The sequence below is a fragment of the Ambystoma mexicanum genome, chromosome 10, assembly GCF_040938575.1.
Source record: "Ambystoma mexicanum isolate Mex_15411 chromosome 10, UKY_AmexF1_1, whole genome shotgun sequence".
Lineage (NCBI taxonomy): Eukaryota > Metazoa > Chordata > Amphibia > Caudata > Ambystomatidae > Ambystoma > Ambystoma mexicanum.
Window position 1 is genome coordinate 625,253,408 of NC_090932.1, and position 18,385 is coordinate 625,271,792.

At 45.9% G+C, this 18,385-nt stretch overlaps 1 protein-coding gene across 12 annotated transcripts in view; it reads left to right on the forward strand.

The window, feature by feature from the left end:
• The window catches only part of AGFG1 (ArfGAP with FG repeats 1), a 1,171,945-nt gene that overhangs the window by 109,862 nt on the left and 1,043,698 nt on the right, over positions 1–18,385 (forward strand). For all 12 annotated transcript variants that reach the window (XM_069618220.1, XM_069618222.1, XM_069618215.1 and 9 more), the window contains exon 2: positions 14,419–14,512. In XM_069618220.1, the coding sequence (XP_069474321.1) occupies positions 14,419–14,512 (94 nt within the window). The remainder of the gene's footprint in view (positions 1–14,418; positions 14,513–18,385) is intronic.

Sequence of the window (18,385 nt, forward strand, 5' to 3'; positions counted from 1 at the left end):
AAGCGCCAGCCACACCTCCCGTGTACCAATAGCAGCACCTCTCTGCCGCGACCCGAGCAAAAGACTTTAAACAATCAGCATCAAACTCACACACTGCCCCAGCCAGAAACACAGCATACCACAACCATAATGCCAAAACAGCCGGCACTTATCTCGGGGCTCCCCCGTGGTGTGAACACATCAGACCCGCACAAACTGCAGACAACACATCTTCCGATCTGCATCAAGAACAGCCCAGGGGGGGGATTGATTAAATCAAAAGAGAGGCAATAACAAAAGACAAACGGGGAGACCTGGATCTGTACAAGTCCCCACAAGTACCTGCTTCTGGAACGGTGTGAGTGAGCATCTGGGGCTTGCGCCTAAGAGTAGAGCGAACCTGTCAACACCTCGGAGCGGTCTAAAGCACGCTACATCACGCAATAGTTAACCAGTTTCCCAAACAATACTCCAAACGTAAACAAAAGCATTCCAAACAACAAAGACGCCCGGACACTATCACCAGCGGCTCGGACACTACCATTCACAATCCTACAGGGGCTGAACCAAGTTATACCATGGGGAAAACCGATAAATCCCAAAAGAAACTGAATTTTGAAGCCAGCTTCACCAGCAAACCTCCCAATACGAACAGCAGAGCGGTATCGCCAACGCTAGAGATGACCCCAACAGAAGAGCAACCACCAAACTTCGATATTAGGGAAATCCTGATGGATCTAGAAGCAGGAATTGGAGGTTCGGGCAGTAAACTAGAAAACCTTTCATCAAAGGTAGATCAACTTCAACACCGCCTCAACAAGCACGCCTATGGGCTAGATACTGTGGAGTAGCAAGTATCCGACCTAGATGATGGCACAGCAGCCCTGACTTCCAGAGTCTCCACCCCAGAATCCCAAATGAAGGCAGTCTGTGCCAAAAACGAAGATTTAAAAGTGCGCTCCCGCAGGAACAATATTAGAATTAGTGGCGTCGGAGAACAACAACTACAGGGAAAAATGGAAGATCATGTTGAACAGATATGCATAGAGCTCTTCGGGAAGGAATCACTCTCCCAGGTATTTGTTGTAGAGCGAGCACACCGAATCCCTAATACAGACCAATCCCAGGTGCGAACCCACGTCCAATTATTGCAAAGCTATTAAACTATAAAGACTGTGATACAATACTCAAGGCTGCCAGGGAAAAAGGGAAACTCCAATATGACGGAGACCCAATTCAATTCTTCCCAGACGTCTCCCCTACTGTACAGTCACAGAGGCGCTCATTCACAACTGTCAAGAGACGTCTGCAAGACAACCAACTACTCTACTCCATGTTATTCCCGGCAAAACTCTGCATCCAACATGAGGGGAAATCCCATTTCTTTAACACACCAGATGATGCCAATGACTACTCGGACCGCGCTGGATGCAGACCCTCCCCAAACAACCCAAGGCCGTGACGTGAAGACCAACGGCCTGTTCAGACCCACCATAACAGCCGATCTCAGTAACAAACAGAGGTGGCACCATTCCACCGGCACCGTCGCGCACGATACTCGCCACAGAGTCAAAATCCTGTTTTGATGAGGAGCCACCTTCCCTCTTGAGAGGCTACTAGTGCCCCAAGCACAGCAATGTTCACAGTTTTGATTACAAGGGGGGGGGCACCGTGGGCCAGTTGGGGGTTGCCCACGCAGGGGAGGGATGGTACACTCACCAAGTCACTGCCGATTGGGGTTGTTATTCTCACCAAGTTATTAAATGTTCATCACCGCTCTACTACAGATCTACCATATCATCCCTCCACGAAGCTCATAAATGGCTACAGCTCTGCCTTTGAACCCAGACAGCAAGCAAAGCCGAGCACTCATGCTAGGCCCAGCAACCCGCCAATACCTATCTATCCATGGGACCGTTCATAGTAGCTACCTGGAACATTAGAGGTGGCAATCAACCAATCAAAATCAGAAAGATTCTCCAATATCTCAGACGACACAAAATCAACATTGCTATGCTACAGGAAACCCACCTCACGACAACATCGGAACAGCACTGGGCCCGCCACAGATATTTCTCTTCGTACTCATCGTTTGCGAGAGGGGTCACGATCCTAATCGAGTCCAAAAAAAGACACGGAAGGAAGGGCTCTGGTGAAAGGCATACTCGCAGGGAAAGAGAGTCCTGGTGAACTCCTATGCTCCCAACACAGATGGACCAAACAACTTCGTTTGGATTATGGCTCAACTAGGAACACTCGCTCCAACAACGATCATCTGGGGTGCGGACCTCAAACCCCACTAAACCCCAACATGGACATATCCCACAATACAACCAGTAAACCCTCCATGGCAAGTAGCAAAGTGACTGAGATTTGTTAAGCATTAGAACTGACGGATAGCTGGAGACACTCCCACCGAGAAGAGCGCGAGTATACATTTCATTCAGCCGTCCACAATACTAGTTCACGAATTGATTACATTATGGTGTCAACCCGAAGCCCCTACAGTTGGGGATCCAGCCAAATTCTCCCACGTTCCCTCTCCGACCACTCAATGGTAACACTTGAGTTCAGTCTCTCCAACACCAAGACGATGGCCCTCAACTGGAGGTTCAAAGCGGGATCACTGATGGACTCGGTCTTCGCAACTGAACTACAACAAGAGATCACAACTTTTTTCGAAGTAAACCGAGATTTTGGTCAGCTCGGCAGGGACGAGGTGTTGTCTGGCAAAAGAAAATGGCATCCTAAAACTAATTTGACGCAAACTGACCAATAGTGAACGACGACTGAAGGAACTCGAAGCCAAATGCCTAGCGTCTAATGACCCCCAAAACCAAGTTGACCTTAAAAAGGAACTACTGAAATTTCAAGAATCAGCTGAGGGAGAATTGAAGTTTCTCAGACATAGACACCAGATCAAACATCCCGGCGAAGGCCAAAAACCCAGGGCGCTTCTGGCCCGACTACTAAAACTAGACCAAGCTCTGACCCACGTAGAACACATTTGTGACACAGATGGGTCCCTAGTCTACACCAAAGAAGAAATTGTAGAGACATTCCGTAAATTCGATCAAGACCTCTACAGTTCCTGAAGCACCACTAGTCCCGAATCACTTCAAAACTATCTTAAGGATACCGAACTATATTGGGTCGCCCAAGAACTGCGCAAACCACTAAATGCACCCATATCGCAGGAAGAAATAGTGGAAGCAATCAAAAACTCTCCCGAATACCAAAGCTCTAGGCCCTGACGGCCTTACAGGAGAGTTCTATGAAACACACATAGCTACCATAGCCCCACTGCTTCTCCGGGTATACAAAGAAGCTCTTGAACAAGGGGTCCTCCCACCCACACTACGCGAAGCAAACGTGTTCCTAATACATAAACAAGGCAAACCTCGGGAAGACTGCGCCTCGTATAGGCCCATCTCCCTAATCTTGACAACAAGATCTTAGCCAAAATTCTAGCCACACGCCCACTCCCTCTTATGCCAGCTTTGGTACAAGGTGACCAGGCCAGCTTTGTCCCGGGGCGCAACACAACATACGGCATCCGACGCCTGTCGGCGTCATTGCGGCACTTGACCCACCACAACAAGCAATCGCCGTCCTACTGGACGCAGAGAAGGTTTTTGACTCCCTGGATTAGCTATACCTCTTTGTGACGCTGACGCATATGGGCCTGGGGAAAACCTTTATTAAACTAATATTGCTACTTTACAACGAGCCCTGATCCTATATCACCCTGGGTAACACAAAATCATCCTGTATCAAGCTGGAACGCGGCACCAGGCAGGGATGCCCCCTTTCTGCTTTCATCTTCGCCTTAATAATGGAACCCCTTGCCTCGAGACTAAGAGCTAATCAACTCATTAGAGGCATCACCCTAGGCCCACACATACTGGTAGTTTCCCTGTAAGCAGACGATGTTATGTTATTCGTCAGTGATCCCCAAACTAACCTTAACCCAGTAATGTGTGAAGTGATTAAATTCAGCGGCATCTCAGGCCTTAAGACCAATCACTCTAAATCGGTGATATTTCCTTTAACGCCAAACACCCCTAAATTCCTTGATCACGGACTGAACTGGGAAAGCTCTAAAGTCTGCTACCTCGGCATCTATATGTCACTTGATTGTAACGAAATCTTTAGAGACAACTATGGAACGGCAATGAACTCCCTTTAGGAGCGCATTCAGAGATGGAAATCTCTGCCTTTAACACTATGGGGACGGATCTCACTGACAAAAATGGTGATTCTTCCCAAACTTCTAGATCTCTTCACAAATATACCCCTAATACTCCCACGCGCGTTTTTACAAAAAGTAAAAAGCCTCATCCTGGAATTAATATGGGCTGTAAAACCAGCAAGAGTGGCCTATACAACACGAATACTCCCAACATCACAAGGAGGCATTGCGCTCCCTGATATGGAAAAATACTACTAGGCAGCACAGGCACAATTCTTGAGCCATTGGTACACTACTCGCTTTATACGCCCACATTTACAGGTGGAACGAGCCCTAGCTTCCCCAAACCTTCTACGTGCCGTAATTCTCAGTAACCTCCCACTGCCACACAATACAATGAATACTGTCCTGTCCACTTGCGCGATCTGGAGGAAAATTGCCTAAAAATACTGCGCATACACGAGATACTCCCCTCTCTTACCAATAAAGTTCATTCCCGGCATACCCTTGACAAACGAGAAAATATTTCAAATATGGCTCAATAAAGTCAACATCCAATCCCTACGGGATCTCTTCCCTGATGATATGTTTATAACTCCACAAATGGCCAAAGAAAGAGGAGGAAACACTTCTCTCGATGTATTCATCTACTTTAGACTACGTCACACTCTTCAAGCCCTGTTCCCATCATGGCCCAAGCAGCCAGCGACATGGGACCTGCTGCACAACGTGATCTGGGCCCAGGGAGAGGGCAGACAAGTTTCCATGATATACAAATCTCTATTAACAGACACGACAACTACCACTACCCGCATGAAGCAACGATCGGAAGCAGCCCTACAATCTACAATATCAGAAGAAGATTGGACCTACATCCTTCGCCAAACCCAGAAAGTCGCCATAAACGGTTGCTTCAAACAAATCCACTTCAACTTTGTGCACCAAACATACTATACTCCAGTTAAAAAACAACGCCATCACCCCAAAACCTCTGCACAATGTGAAAGATGTGGTGCCTCAGAGGCAGACTTTCTCCACCTGGCCTGGTACTACCCCGGAATAGCTCGATTTTGGTCTTCGGTCCTACAAACAGCCGGCATAATAGGAGAGGAGCTGGGCCCACTTCCATCTGTTGCACTACTAAGCCTGACCAAATACTTACAACCTTCGTAAAGAAGACTAGCCGCCCTTCTCCTATTGCTGGCACGCAGGAGGATCGCCTTAACCTGGGGCCGCGGTCCCCTTCCCACACTGACAGCATGGAAAAAAGATGTCACATACTGCGAAGACGTGGACACCGAATTTATAAGCACTCTACCTCTCTACGCTCGAACCCCTGACATCTGGGGTCCATACATCGCATACCTGATCTCAGGCACAGATACTTCACTCGTAATCGCAACTCGTCTAACCATAGAGGACGGACGTGTTCACAGCAACCACAATTAACGTAATGGATTGAAACATAGTGAGCAAAATAACAGAGCAAAGCTAACATCAGACCTTCTGGGGGTGGAGGGGGGCCCCATATGAGTATATTGTATGGTATGAACGTAATTTTACAAACTGCGACCGAATAGGAGCAGACAGTGTTTGTATGCGAAAAACTAAAATAAAGGTTTAAAAAAAAAGTCTGCTTCCCATTTGCTTTTCATTTCATTCTTGGATGGGTTGTTGTCTTGTACTATTCTGTACAACGTGGAGACACTGCTGGTAAAGACGTCCTCTGTCAGAATGTCGGTTAAGAATTTGTGTATAGTTGGCACCATCGGGAAAGCCGGCCATTTCTTCTTGCATCCCGCTTTTATTCGCTGGTGGTGTTCCATTGTGAATAGTCTGGCTCCCGCCCTGTTCTGGATCTCTGTATCTGTAAGAAACCGTCCCTCTGGAAAAAAGGTCTCCCACCTTAGCTTGCTGTTCTGGGACCCACCTCATCTGTATCGTTAGGTCCCCAGTGGATTCAAGTCCGGGGTAGTGCCATAAAGGTAGGTGTGGCCAGTATGGTATGTCACATCCCACTCTTGAGGATCTGTGTCCATGCGCGTACCGTCGATGACACCGGTATTCTCTCTTCTGCCACCTTGGCGAAAGATCATGCTCTTAAGGTTCATGGGAGATGCCGCAAACTCTTCTGCCCGTATATATGCGTATTGTTCAGTAGCATCATTCCAGTATCTCGCGAAGTGTGCCTGTGCTGAGTGGTAGTATAGAAGAAAATCTGGAGCTGCTAGTCCGCCGGTGTCATAGCCTTCGCATAGCTTAGCCCAGCTGATTCTGGCCGTGCGCCCCACCAGACAAATCGAGAGGACAGTTTCTGTATTGTGTCAAATAATTTCCTTCCGGGCAGATCGGGATGCCATTGAATAAATATAACAACTTCGGTACCACTACCATTTTCAGTAGAGGGATGCGGCCATACAGGGATAGTGGCAATTTAGTCCATAAGTTAAGCTTGCATTCCAGCTGTAGCAGTAGTGGAGCGTAGCTATTGGCGTAGAGAATATTCCTATCTGGTGCTATTATAATGCCTAGGTATCTAGCTGTGGTGGGGACCACCGAAAGTCGTTCATGGCTGCAGTTTGGACTGTGGACCTGGACAGCGGTACTATTTCAGACTTAACCTGATCTTATATCCTGAGTGTTTTTTGTGAATTCCAGAATGTCTCGCATCACAGTTGATAGGCGAGTATCCGGGTCTCTGATGTAGAGAATTATGTCATCCGCATAAAGAAAGATGAACTTCGGGGATCCCTTGATGCGGATGCCTCTCTAGGCACGTTTGTTGCGCATGTATTCCGCCATTCCTTCTAACGTTTGTGCAAAAGAGGAAAGTGGGCGGCTTTGCCTGGTGCCTCTCTGTAGGTGGAAACTGGACGATAGCGTCTTGTTGGTCCGTACTCTGGCAACGGGGTTGCGGTACAGTAGTTTTATAAGTTGAAGGAAACCTGGGCCAAATCCCTTTTTTAAAAAAAAATGTATTGCATACATGTACCTCCATGAGATGGAATCAAACTCTTTCTCAGCGTCTAATGTAACTGCCACCGTTTTGGACTGAGGGTCCATCTGCCAGGCTATGGCAAAGAATCTTTGTAAATTAAGAGTGGTGGAGCGGCCTGGTATAAAGCTGGATTGGTCTGGGTGCACAAGTTTGGACATGAACTGGTTACATTTTGGTGTCGACATTGATAAGAGATGGTGGTCTATACGAGGATGGATCGTGAGGAGGTTTTTGTGGTTTCAATAAGACTGATAATTGCTTCTCTCATAGATGGTGGTAGCGCTCCCTTCTGCAGGGACTCCTCCCACACTTCTAGTAGGGGCCAGGACTTCGATGAGGATTTTGTAAAGATCTGCCGTCAGACCGTCTGAACCTGGTGCCTTGCCCGTCTTGAGTTCTTTGATTTCTTGTGTTAAGTCTTCAAGGCTCAGAGGCAGGTCTATGGCGGCTCTATCTTCCAGGGACAATGTAGGGAGCGGAAAGGAGTACAGATGTCTTTGTAACTCCTGCTGTTCCTTGATCTGTGTTCATGTATAGTTTGATGTATAACCTCAGAAAAACCTTGTTCACTTTCAGGGGGTCTACATGTGTTGTGCCCATCTCATCCGTAATACTGGATATTTGTCGGAGGTCCTATTTGGATTTAATGAGATTTGCCAGCATCTTGCCAGATTTATTCCCTTCTCCGTACTTTCTGGCCTTGGTTGTGCCATGTACCAGACCTCCTTTTCTGCTAGTGTCCTGAATTCGGCCAGGGTGTTGTGTAGTGGTGCCAGCGTTTCTGGCCCTGGTGACTCCATATATGCTCTCTCCGCTTCCTTGATGTGAGCCTCGGTCTGAGCCTGTTGGGTACGGATTTCTTTCACTGTGCCGTGGACCTTGGATATTAAATGTCCCCTTAGCCATACCTTAAAGGCTTCCCAAACCGTACTGTGGGAGCTCACTGAGCCTTGATTCCGCTCAAAGAACTCTTCCACCTCAATCTGGAGTGGTTCAAAAAGTGAGTCTCTCAGGAGGTCCGGTGGCATTCTCCATAGACTGTGATCCGGTGTGGGTGTCCCTAGGTGTATATCGAACACCACCGGGGAATGGTCTGAGAGGGTGCGGGGTAGTATACTGCATTCTTTCAGGTCTGGAACACTTTCAGTGGAACATAGCCAATAGTTAATTCGGGAACTTGATCCATGAAGATGTGTGGAATGTATAGTCTTTGATGCAGGGGTGTAATTCCCTCCATGAGTCGGGGAGAGGTAGTAAGGACATGGCCTGTTTTATGGTGAGTGCCGTCTTTGATTCCGTCCGCTGAGTTGTGGTTGTCCTATCGAGTATGGAGTCTAAGTTGGTGTTGAAATCTCCTCTCCCCTCCCACCCCCCCATATCACTCTTGCTCCATCAATTGGCATTAGTAATGCGATGACCTGTTCGTAGAACTCTGGTGTCTTTTTTGGATCCGTAGGTGTTGACAATGATTATATCTTGACCTTGTATTGATCCCCATATTATGATGAATTTGCCATCTGTGCCCACCTCAGTTCTATTCACCTGGAGCCCAAGTCTGCGATGGACCAGTGTGAGTACTCCCCTTGACTGTGTCGAGTAGGTTGTGGCAAATATTTGTGAACCCCGTAGTGCCAGTAGCTTCTCACAGGGGCTTAGGTGGTACCCCTACAGAGGGCTGGTGGTTCTGATGGTTCCAGGCGTTCGTGTGGTGTGCTATGTTGTGGTTGCCTTGCTGCATCCAGTCTTTCCGTGTGGAGCGTCTCAATGGGTTCAGGGTTACAGCCGGTGTTTGCTCAGTTTGGGCGTGCTAAGGCAGTGCTTGTAGGTTTTGCAGGTGTTTCAGGGAGAGCTTAGAACCTTTGTCCCACGCTGTATGGTAGCTGTATCTGGTGGGGTTTATATTGTTCCTGGGGCAGCACTGCCTCCAACGGTAGTGAATGGAGTTTAGCAGCGAGTTTCCGTGTGGCAGCAGGGGAGGGATTCGCGTTTGTGTCGGGTTGGAGGATCTTTGCAGAGTCGTAGCGTCTTTCCCTCCCCACCCCCCCTCCGGTCTCAAGCATATGTGTTGTGGGTTGCTTTGCTGGCACGTACCTCAATGTCATTCGAAGGCTGTGGGCTGATGTTGGCAGGTCTGAGAGACAGCGTATGTTCGCTGCGGTTGCTGTCCTGGAGCAGGCTAGTGTGGGTGCGTTCCTCCTGCCTTGCCCCACACGTCCTCTGCGCCCGCTTCTACCTGGTGTGATGTCTGGTTGCTCTGTAAGTGCTGCTGCCCCTCATGTCCGGGTATGTCCTCCGGAGCCTTTGTGGGTATTTATCGTGGGGGTTGGGCACCATGCGTGGCCCGCTGCTGGCGATGACGGGAGGAGTGCTGAGTTCTCGATGGAGGCTGCCTAAAAATTGGCCCGTGGCTCTCTGACCGTTGGTGTCCCCTGCTACAGGATGTGTTTTGACACAGATTGAAGGTGCGTTTCAGCCTGTAACTTGCCTCGATTGCTCCTGAGAGTGTTAGCTCTCTCCTCCTGCAAAGGAAGTTTAGAAGCTTAGAGTTTAACTGCAGGATTTATGTTAATAGGAGATCTCCGGTTACAGAGCTCACGGGTCAGGCGGCCATGTTCTTCGGCGCACAACAGCGCCCCTAAGATCATACTCTTAAACTAGGTTTACCCATTGTTTTCCTTGATGATTAATTAGCATAGTATTCACAGGAGAAGATGAGTTATCTATCTGGGACTCAGGATACTTGGTAAAAATGTTTGTGTTAAAGTTACCTATTAACCAAACCGGACAGGAGCGAGAGTATCCTTTCAGCAGATTTTCTGCAACTTTTATATAAGATCATGGTTGTTAATATCTACAACCCTCCTAATGGCTCAACTTATCTTGTATCAACATAGCTGCCTGTATATTGGGGTTGCTATCTTTCTGTGAAACAACCTTGGAAAATAGGATTGAAAGTAAAAGCCCTCCTTTAGGGCGACCACAGGACCCTTTCGTGGCTGCCTGTTGTATGGTCGAACGGCCATCAAATTAGATTTCTTCCACTAGCCATGTGTCTTGTAAAGCTACAAGCATAAACATTTCCATATTAGCGGCCAAACCATCTGCTTGAAATATATGGGCAAACCCACGCGTATTCCACGATAACATCAAATTCTCAACATCAGGGCTGAGGGGTAAAGTGGGTTTTAAATGCAGATGGGAGTCATTGCCAGTATCCGTCTATTATAGTCCCATATGTGTCTCATATTTGTAATGTTTTAGGATTGCCAATAGAAGTACCAATTTTCCTATTATTGTTAATTGCCACTCTTCTGGGAACTAAGAATACTTAATCGTTTTAATGATTGGGTATTCATAGTATTGAAAACACCCAGACTGTCTGAAGTGTTTACTACTGCTTTTTTTTTTCTTGGACAATGTTACCCGGGATTTAGTTTGTGGTACCACTACCACTTTAACTAGATAACCTAATTTGAAGAGCTTGTCTTGGAAACCCAGTACATCGTCAAGGATGGAGGGTAATTTGAACCAAACATTAGTGATATATTCAATAGTATGTTCCATCTGGTCAACAATCAGGATATCATTAGACTGTATGCTTCTGAGTGGTACAATCAAATTGAATAAGCGCGATACTGCAGCACCATTAAAGGGACGTGAATCTATGTTGCTGCACACAGATTTCAATTGCAGTGCTTTGTGAAGCTCATTACTTTGTAGGGACAGACCCCCCAGGTTTATAATGGGAAGTGTAAGTTTCACAATGTTTGAAGCCCACATGTAGATTGTTGTTCTGATTGTTGATGCGAGAAGGTATGAGATTATTATCTCTTTCAGGCAAACTACCTGACCCTACAGCTGGCATGGGACACTCTTGCAAGGGAGCTGGAAGTATTTTATTATCAGTAATAACAGGTTAACAGGTCCAATAGTACATGCCACATTCATGCCAATGGATTTTATAGGGATTGGGTTAGGACTCTGAAGGAACGGAGCAGTAGCATTTTCGGGAGTGATGACTTCTATATATCGCTGATTTCTTTTTCCTGTGCCATGCATTTTATTACGCGGTCCTAATTTCTTAGAGTACATAAATGCATGAGATGTGGCTTCAGAGGCCTATACTGGGTAGGGCCTGAGGGGCAAGGCCCACCCAAAATCTGTAAATGCCCACTCAGCAGCATAGTGTGGGCATTTACAGATATTTTTGTCGGTGCACTGGGCCCAACTACATTAGCTTCAGGCCCCATTTGCTAGACAATCCTGGCTACGCCTCTGTGTGGCTTTAGGTTTCTCTTTTTTACTGTTAGTTTGCGTGGGCTTCCCACCTTTTTTTACTATTAAGCTGTTTGTAAGGCAACTCACTAGTTGTATTACTAATAACAGCCGAGGCCAAGAATTCACTTTGATCACAGGGTTCCATTGCAGTGCTTACATCTTTAACAGTTTTATGTGTATGATATTTTTCATCAACAGAACAGACTGAAAATCAATTTCCTTCTCCAAGCGATCACATTTTTCCACCAACATAGTAAGCAAATTATCTAACGCCCAAAACATATTGTTAGTTGTCATACTGGACTCGCTGCTACCAGACAGATTCTCAGTTAGCTTATGTGTGGGCGAGGCCACTCCATACTTTTCATTAGAAGTAAAATCATCTTTACAAGACCTAGCTTCAACACATAGTTTTCAAGAGTATTATTGTGAGAAACGTAGATTTTACTTTCTTCAAAAAAGACATCTGGTTGTACCTTCAAGACACCTGGAGTAGATGTAATTTCTCTGATCTCCTATATACTCCACCTCTGACATTTCCATCTCCATATCCAAATTCTTGGATGCATCTAATTCGATCAAGTCCTGCATCTGTGATTGTTTATGTACGATCACATTAGCATGGCGAGAGTCGACATAAACTGCCATCTTCAACCTCTCTATATTACAGGATAACTGCAGAGGAACTGAATATTTCATATCAGCAGTACATTCTGTAATCGTTTCATGTGAACAGGCAGAACTTTTCTTAGAGACAATCCCCACTTTAGGTTTGGTCAGGGGTCTAGTAATGACTGCATCCAACAGCTCAGCTTTGAACATAAATAACTCAAAGAATGACTAAATTCAGTAGCAATTTCAATGGCAGCCGTCTCTACTGCTGCACAATCAAGTTTTAGGAGTCTTGGCAACTGAAGAAGTCAGTTTTTTGATTTTGTTAGTGGCTCATTTTTACATACAAACTTCGGGGTACACGTCCCTCGGCAGCGCCTGACTGCCAATGGGATATTCTCCTGAGCCACCTCTACAGTACTCAAATTACTCATCTCAGTAATGCTAACCATTCACATGACAGACAAATTGCTGTATATTCAGGTTGTACACTTCTATAGGTCTTGTAGTTTCACACTACAACACTGTAATATTGTGCATTAAATGAAATCAGAAAATAATACGGGGAGCTGCACAGATTTTATCATGCCTTATACTAGTGCGATTGGTGCTTGAGGACTAACCAGCTGTGTGGGGGAGGGGGAGAGCCTTTAATTTCCCAAGAGACCCGTTGCATAGTCATTCAACACAATTTTGATCCACCAACAATAGTGTTTTATCCACAGTCAAAGGTTGTATTTCAATAGCTTTTCATGATAGCAAGTGGTCCAGCCTCTATTTAAAGGCAAATAGCAGGGCGATACACACATGCGTGCACCAAAGGGTTTAATCTATACTAACACGTTCTTCTATCTGCGTAACCTCTAAGAGTTAGCCACAGTACTTCACACCACTTCCCGATGCGTGGCAGATAACAAAGGCAGATTCCATTAACGCCACTGATGGTAGGTAGGAAGTAATGCCAAAGGCTAGATATTACACCAGAAGGAGCAGCGTTATCTACATAGCATACGCTGACAACATTGCAAACCCATACAAACCTAAACCGACCAGGGGGACTGAAAGTTCCAGAAGGAAAGTGCAGCTGCATACCCAGTCTCTACAAACGTATGGACCCTGGTAATATTCAAATGTGATGCAGTGTACAGTAGAGACTTACACGAGATGCACATGCTACAATGTACAATAGACAATTACGATGAGCGTAAGCCAGCGGAAACTATATTCCTGTAGCGGTGTGTAGAATTTCTGTAGCCTATGAGTCTCTTAAGCATACCCCATGTGAAGAATCCAGTACTTGGGAAGATCACACACAATACTTATATACCATCTAAGGAAGGATACCAGACACGGGGAGCAATATTACTTAAAGGTACCGCATCATGGAGCAGAAGGAGTCCAAACACTATTTTTCCACGATAACTAGACCAGAATAAATAAAGCTGTTCACTATCGATTGGAAATTTGGCAGCAACCTGGTGGGAGACCACACCCAGGAGAGTGCGGCAGAGGGAGAGAACTATTAAAGCACAGGGACGCGAGGGCAGAGCTAAGAGTCAAAGCTGCAGCTGCACAGCAAACGGCCAACATTGATGACCTTAGCGATGATGCACGCGCGCTGATGCGCTAGGCAGGCAAAATGTATGGGATCTTGGGTAAATGGGAGGGGCCACTTTCTGAAACAGAAGAATAAAGGGAAATTACACTCTATAATAGTATATTATATCCTATAAAATACTGTTGGGCACTTATAACGCCCAGTAGAGGTGTATCAAGTCCTTCTGCATATACCACAGTGCATACCAAGCACAAATCAATGGATAGTCAATGGGTCATTCAGGGTTTTCAACAGCCAACAGCGATGACCTTAGCGATGATGTGCGTTGCAGGCGAAATATTTGGGATTCTGGGTAAAGGGCAGGGCCACGTTCAAGCAAAAATCCAGTGGATAGTCAAAGGGTCATTCAGAGTTTTCTACAGCCAACAGCAATTAACTTCGCAATGATTATTAATGTGCTGTAATCTGAAAATCCAACATGGTACTGGCCCTCAAGGCCTGGAGTTGGACAGCGCTACGCTTTCCCTTTTCCGGCACTACACAGGCACTTGCATTAACTAGATCCTGAAGTCTGACATGCAGTTGCTGTCAATGTGAGGGAACCGTATGTCCTTGGATTTTTAATAGATGTGGCAGTTCTTAATCTATAGCCTTACTTCAGTTTTATTAACTCTGGTTTTTGATAAGATAACAAATAAAATATAGAACTTTGGCTTCCATTTGTTGAGAAACTTTTGTAACTGTTTTATTAATATCTTCAAGGGTATTTACTAATTCAATCCTTTCCATTTTCTTTTCAAGGCGAGGTCTAAATCCACCCCATAGAGTAAAATCAATCTCCATGACAACATTTACACAGAATGAAATAGAATTTCTTCAAAAGCATGGAAATGAGGTAATGTATAATTTAGTTTTTCATACTTTTTACAAATCCCTAATTTTAAGTGTTTCCCTCCAAACATCTACGCACTTTGTCTCAACACAGATGGTGGTAGTGTGAAGTATTTGTGTACACTTCCTTTTTAGTCTTAGCAATTGTTGTACACCGGTTCTGCAAGATAAAACGAATATGCTATATTTTGAAAAGTCATGAAGCCAAGGATTTTTAAACAAAGGTAAAATGCTGACGTCAATAACCTCTTTCCACCATACTAACTCCAAGAGTCGCATTCGAAGTCTAAATAGTAACATAAACCAGCCACAGTGCCTTAAGTGTGACAAAATGGTTGAACAAATTTAGAACATTTAAATAAAAAAAAAGAAAGTCCTTACAGACTTTGGCAGGGCTTGTTCAGCAGACAACCACTTCACATGCATGTTGGAAGAGTGTGGCATGCCAGATGTTGCAGGCTGCCCTGTTTCATATAGCAGTCTCTTAGCAACCTCTGGACCATGTCACAGAGGCCTCTAGAACTCCACAATTTCCTTAGAATTATCAAGGGTTTTGCTAGCAGATATTAATCAGTACTGAATTGCAGCACGGCCAAAGTGAGGCGATTTCCTGAACTAGACTCAGTTTAGTGGGTTCCCTCTACCCTAGCCAAGACTTCCCTACACTGCAGAGGGTTGCATGTTAGGACTAGAGATGGGTAACTGTAATATGCAGGCATGTAATGATATGAGGACACAGGGCGTATTGGGGTTTACATTAGGTTTAATTACACAGAATTAAGTATACATATAACTGGAAAAGGAGGGAGACCGTGTCATCCGGCCAACGCGTCTCACAGCTGTTGTCCTTTGACTCGCGTTCGGATTCCCTCGGATGCGTCGGTGTTCCATGGCTCGCTCCCGAGCACGGTATGTTCATAAGAACCATGACTGCTACACATCTCCCTTCCTTTATGATGTCGCAAACAACAATTAAAATGCTAAATGTTGAAATGATGAAAGCTCACACACAGTCCTCCATACGCCTTGGTTTGCGATACTCTAACCATTTTTCCCACTACAGTATCTTTGTCAAACGTGTTCATCGGCCTTTTCTCATCATGAACAGATTTGTTCTTCAATTGGGTATTTCTGATCTTACTACATACAACCCCAAAATCTTTTTCCACTCCATTATCTGTTATCCAACCATAGCGGTGCCAGTTTGGTGCTCGCCTTCCTCCCTCTGCTCAACTCAAAAGGAGAAAGACCAGTGGTGGAATGCGGCGTGAAGCGATGCGCCACTATTCTCTCCTTCAGATTCCTCCCAATTTATCCCATTGGACCATGCCAACCTAATAGTCTGCTTCAACACTTTGCTAAAGCGTTCTACTGTCCCATTAGTCTGTGTTTGGTAAATGGCACTCTTTTAGTGTATAATAGAGTACTTACTGCAAAAATCCACCATCTCTTTAGATCTGAATTGGGTACCGTTGTCAGTCATGATACTCCCTGCATACCCCTCTCTCTCACAAATATCAGATAGAAATTCAACCACATTTTTCCCTGTGATACCTGGTGCAATTAACACTTCAACCCATCTGGTAAGGAGGTCAATTACCACTAGGCAAAATGGTTGTACACCGTTACTGTACACAGGGCCTAACACATCCATGCCAAGATCTTTCCGTACTTTACTCGGAATTTCGGTAACAACCATTCATGGCCGAGTTCAATCACTCTTCGGCGTAAACCTGAGGGTGGAATTGTTTTGTCTCCTCTCATGATATTATTGTGTAAATGTAATTCATCAGCAACAAACCGATAGTCCATAAGGCCTGCTTCTTCAAATATTGCTTTACTCCATTGACCTTGACTGTTGATTAGTTCCTTAAGAAGTTCTAACACATTGTCATCCTTTTCATCCTTGAAATGGATGCTGCCTCTATGTTCAAAACATTTTCCATATTGTCATCTTCATCCACAATTTCAGATATATTAGTAAGTCGAGATAAACAGTCAGCAGTGATGTTCTTAACTCCATGTACATAACTGTTACGCTCACCTGACTCCCACAGATGCGTCTATCTGAACTGGACAGTTGCGGTCTCCACCAATGTGACGCGTAGGGCCGAGATGACGGACTGGACTGGCCCACCTAGCTTCGTTTGCTTGGCCCGTAGGAATATTCTTCTGCAAATGGAGAAAGGGAATTAACCACCCATGGAGTTGAGCGTAAATCCTCCCCACCCCCACTGTTCTCCCCACAGATCACCTTTGATGTCCCCTCTTATAGTCTCACCCGATGGTTTGAAAAGATGAGCTCTCCATCCTGAATTTAGCGCAGGGGCATGTTGATACCAGTTGCTTCACTGGCTCGAAGGAATTGGTGAGTTCCAGAACAATATTGACTCCGAAAAGTATGTAGTTCGTAAGAGTTCACATGTCTGACTTTCACTCTTGTCCGATTCCTTGCAGTTTGCAGCTTGACCCCAGCGAAGAGTTCCTCGTGGTAGCTGACGAAGTTCAGGTGAGGATTTGGCTTATCCTACACAGTTCAATAAAATAAGGTCAGAATGTAACCTGTTGCTTGCTCCCTTATTCAGGTGTGGAGAGAAAATATGAAGTTCGGGAATAATGCCTCCGGCGGTAAAATTAGGTAAGTCTATTGTGGTGAGAAGAGTTCCCCTTGTTTGTCCCTTTGTCTCACCTTGTTGTCCTTTTGTTCCCCTTAGGGGCCGGGGTACGGTGAGGATGCAATGGAGGCTGCGCCGACCCGTGAAGAGGAATACCACCCACGGCAGTAATAGGGTAAGTCTATGGGGGTAATTACTATTGCCTCTGTTTATTCCCTTGGCTCACCTTTGCTGTTCTTGTGTTCCCCTTAGGTGCCAGAGTGCGGCGGGAATGTGCAGAAGGATGCGGTGGATCGTGAGGATGCTGCGATGGCCGGTGAGTTCAACGCGGCGCTGCAGCAGGCGAGGCGGCGCGCGTAAAATGCTTCTTTTTTCCAGCTCGAAGGCGCGGTGGATCCGAAATTCAGGTAAGGATCGAAGGTTTTGCTCTTATTCTAACCTCTTCTTCTTCTGTTCCTCCCTTTTTCTAGGAGCTGCAGACTCGAGGCGGGCGTGGCAGAAGACTAGATGCAGGCTTGCAGACACTGTGAGCGGTACGCTGCTGGATGCAGAACAACGCGAAGCGTGTGCTGCTCTTCGGATGTGGTTTAAATAGCCCCCAAAGTAGTCCCAGGTAAGTATTCCTCCCCAGCCCCACCCAAGTAAAAAATAGTCCCTAGGTAAAATAGTCCCTTCCAAGCCTCATTTGGCCTGGAGCTCTGCAGCATGGTCTGCATCAGGTAAGCTTGCAGCATGGTCTGCATCAGCTAAGTTCTACTCTATGAGCCTGGCGCCTATAGCGCCAGGACTGAATCCATATGAGCCTGGCGCCATAGGTGCCAGGACCCCACCCAAACAGCCCCTAGCAGGGGTTTTTGGGCTTGCTTAAAATTACTTGATGCCTGCTTCCGGGGTTACTGGACCTCGTCTGGTTGCCCGGGGGTAGGCATCATGACAATATTTTATGGTGCAATTATATTCCTGAAGCAGCATCACCCATCTCCTGATGCGATTGGATACTTTGTCTAACCCTTTAGATATAATGACATGAACCAGGGGCTTGTGGTCTGTGCGGAACTCCACTTCACTACCCCAGATGAAGCTCCTGAACGTTTCCGCCGCCCATTTTATCGCCAGTGCCTCCTTTTCAATAGCGGCATACGATCTTTCATCCCCCTTGAGTAGTCTTGATGCAAATGCAATTAGTACTTCTCAGCCCTTATGGTCTTGCGTAATGACAGCTCCAAGACCAATATTACTGGCATCGGTGGTAATGATGATTT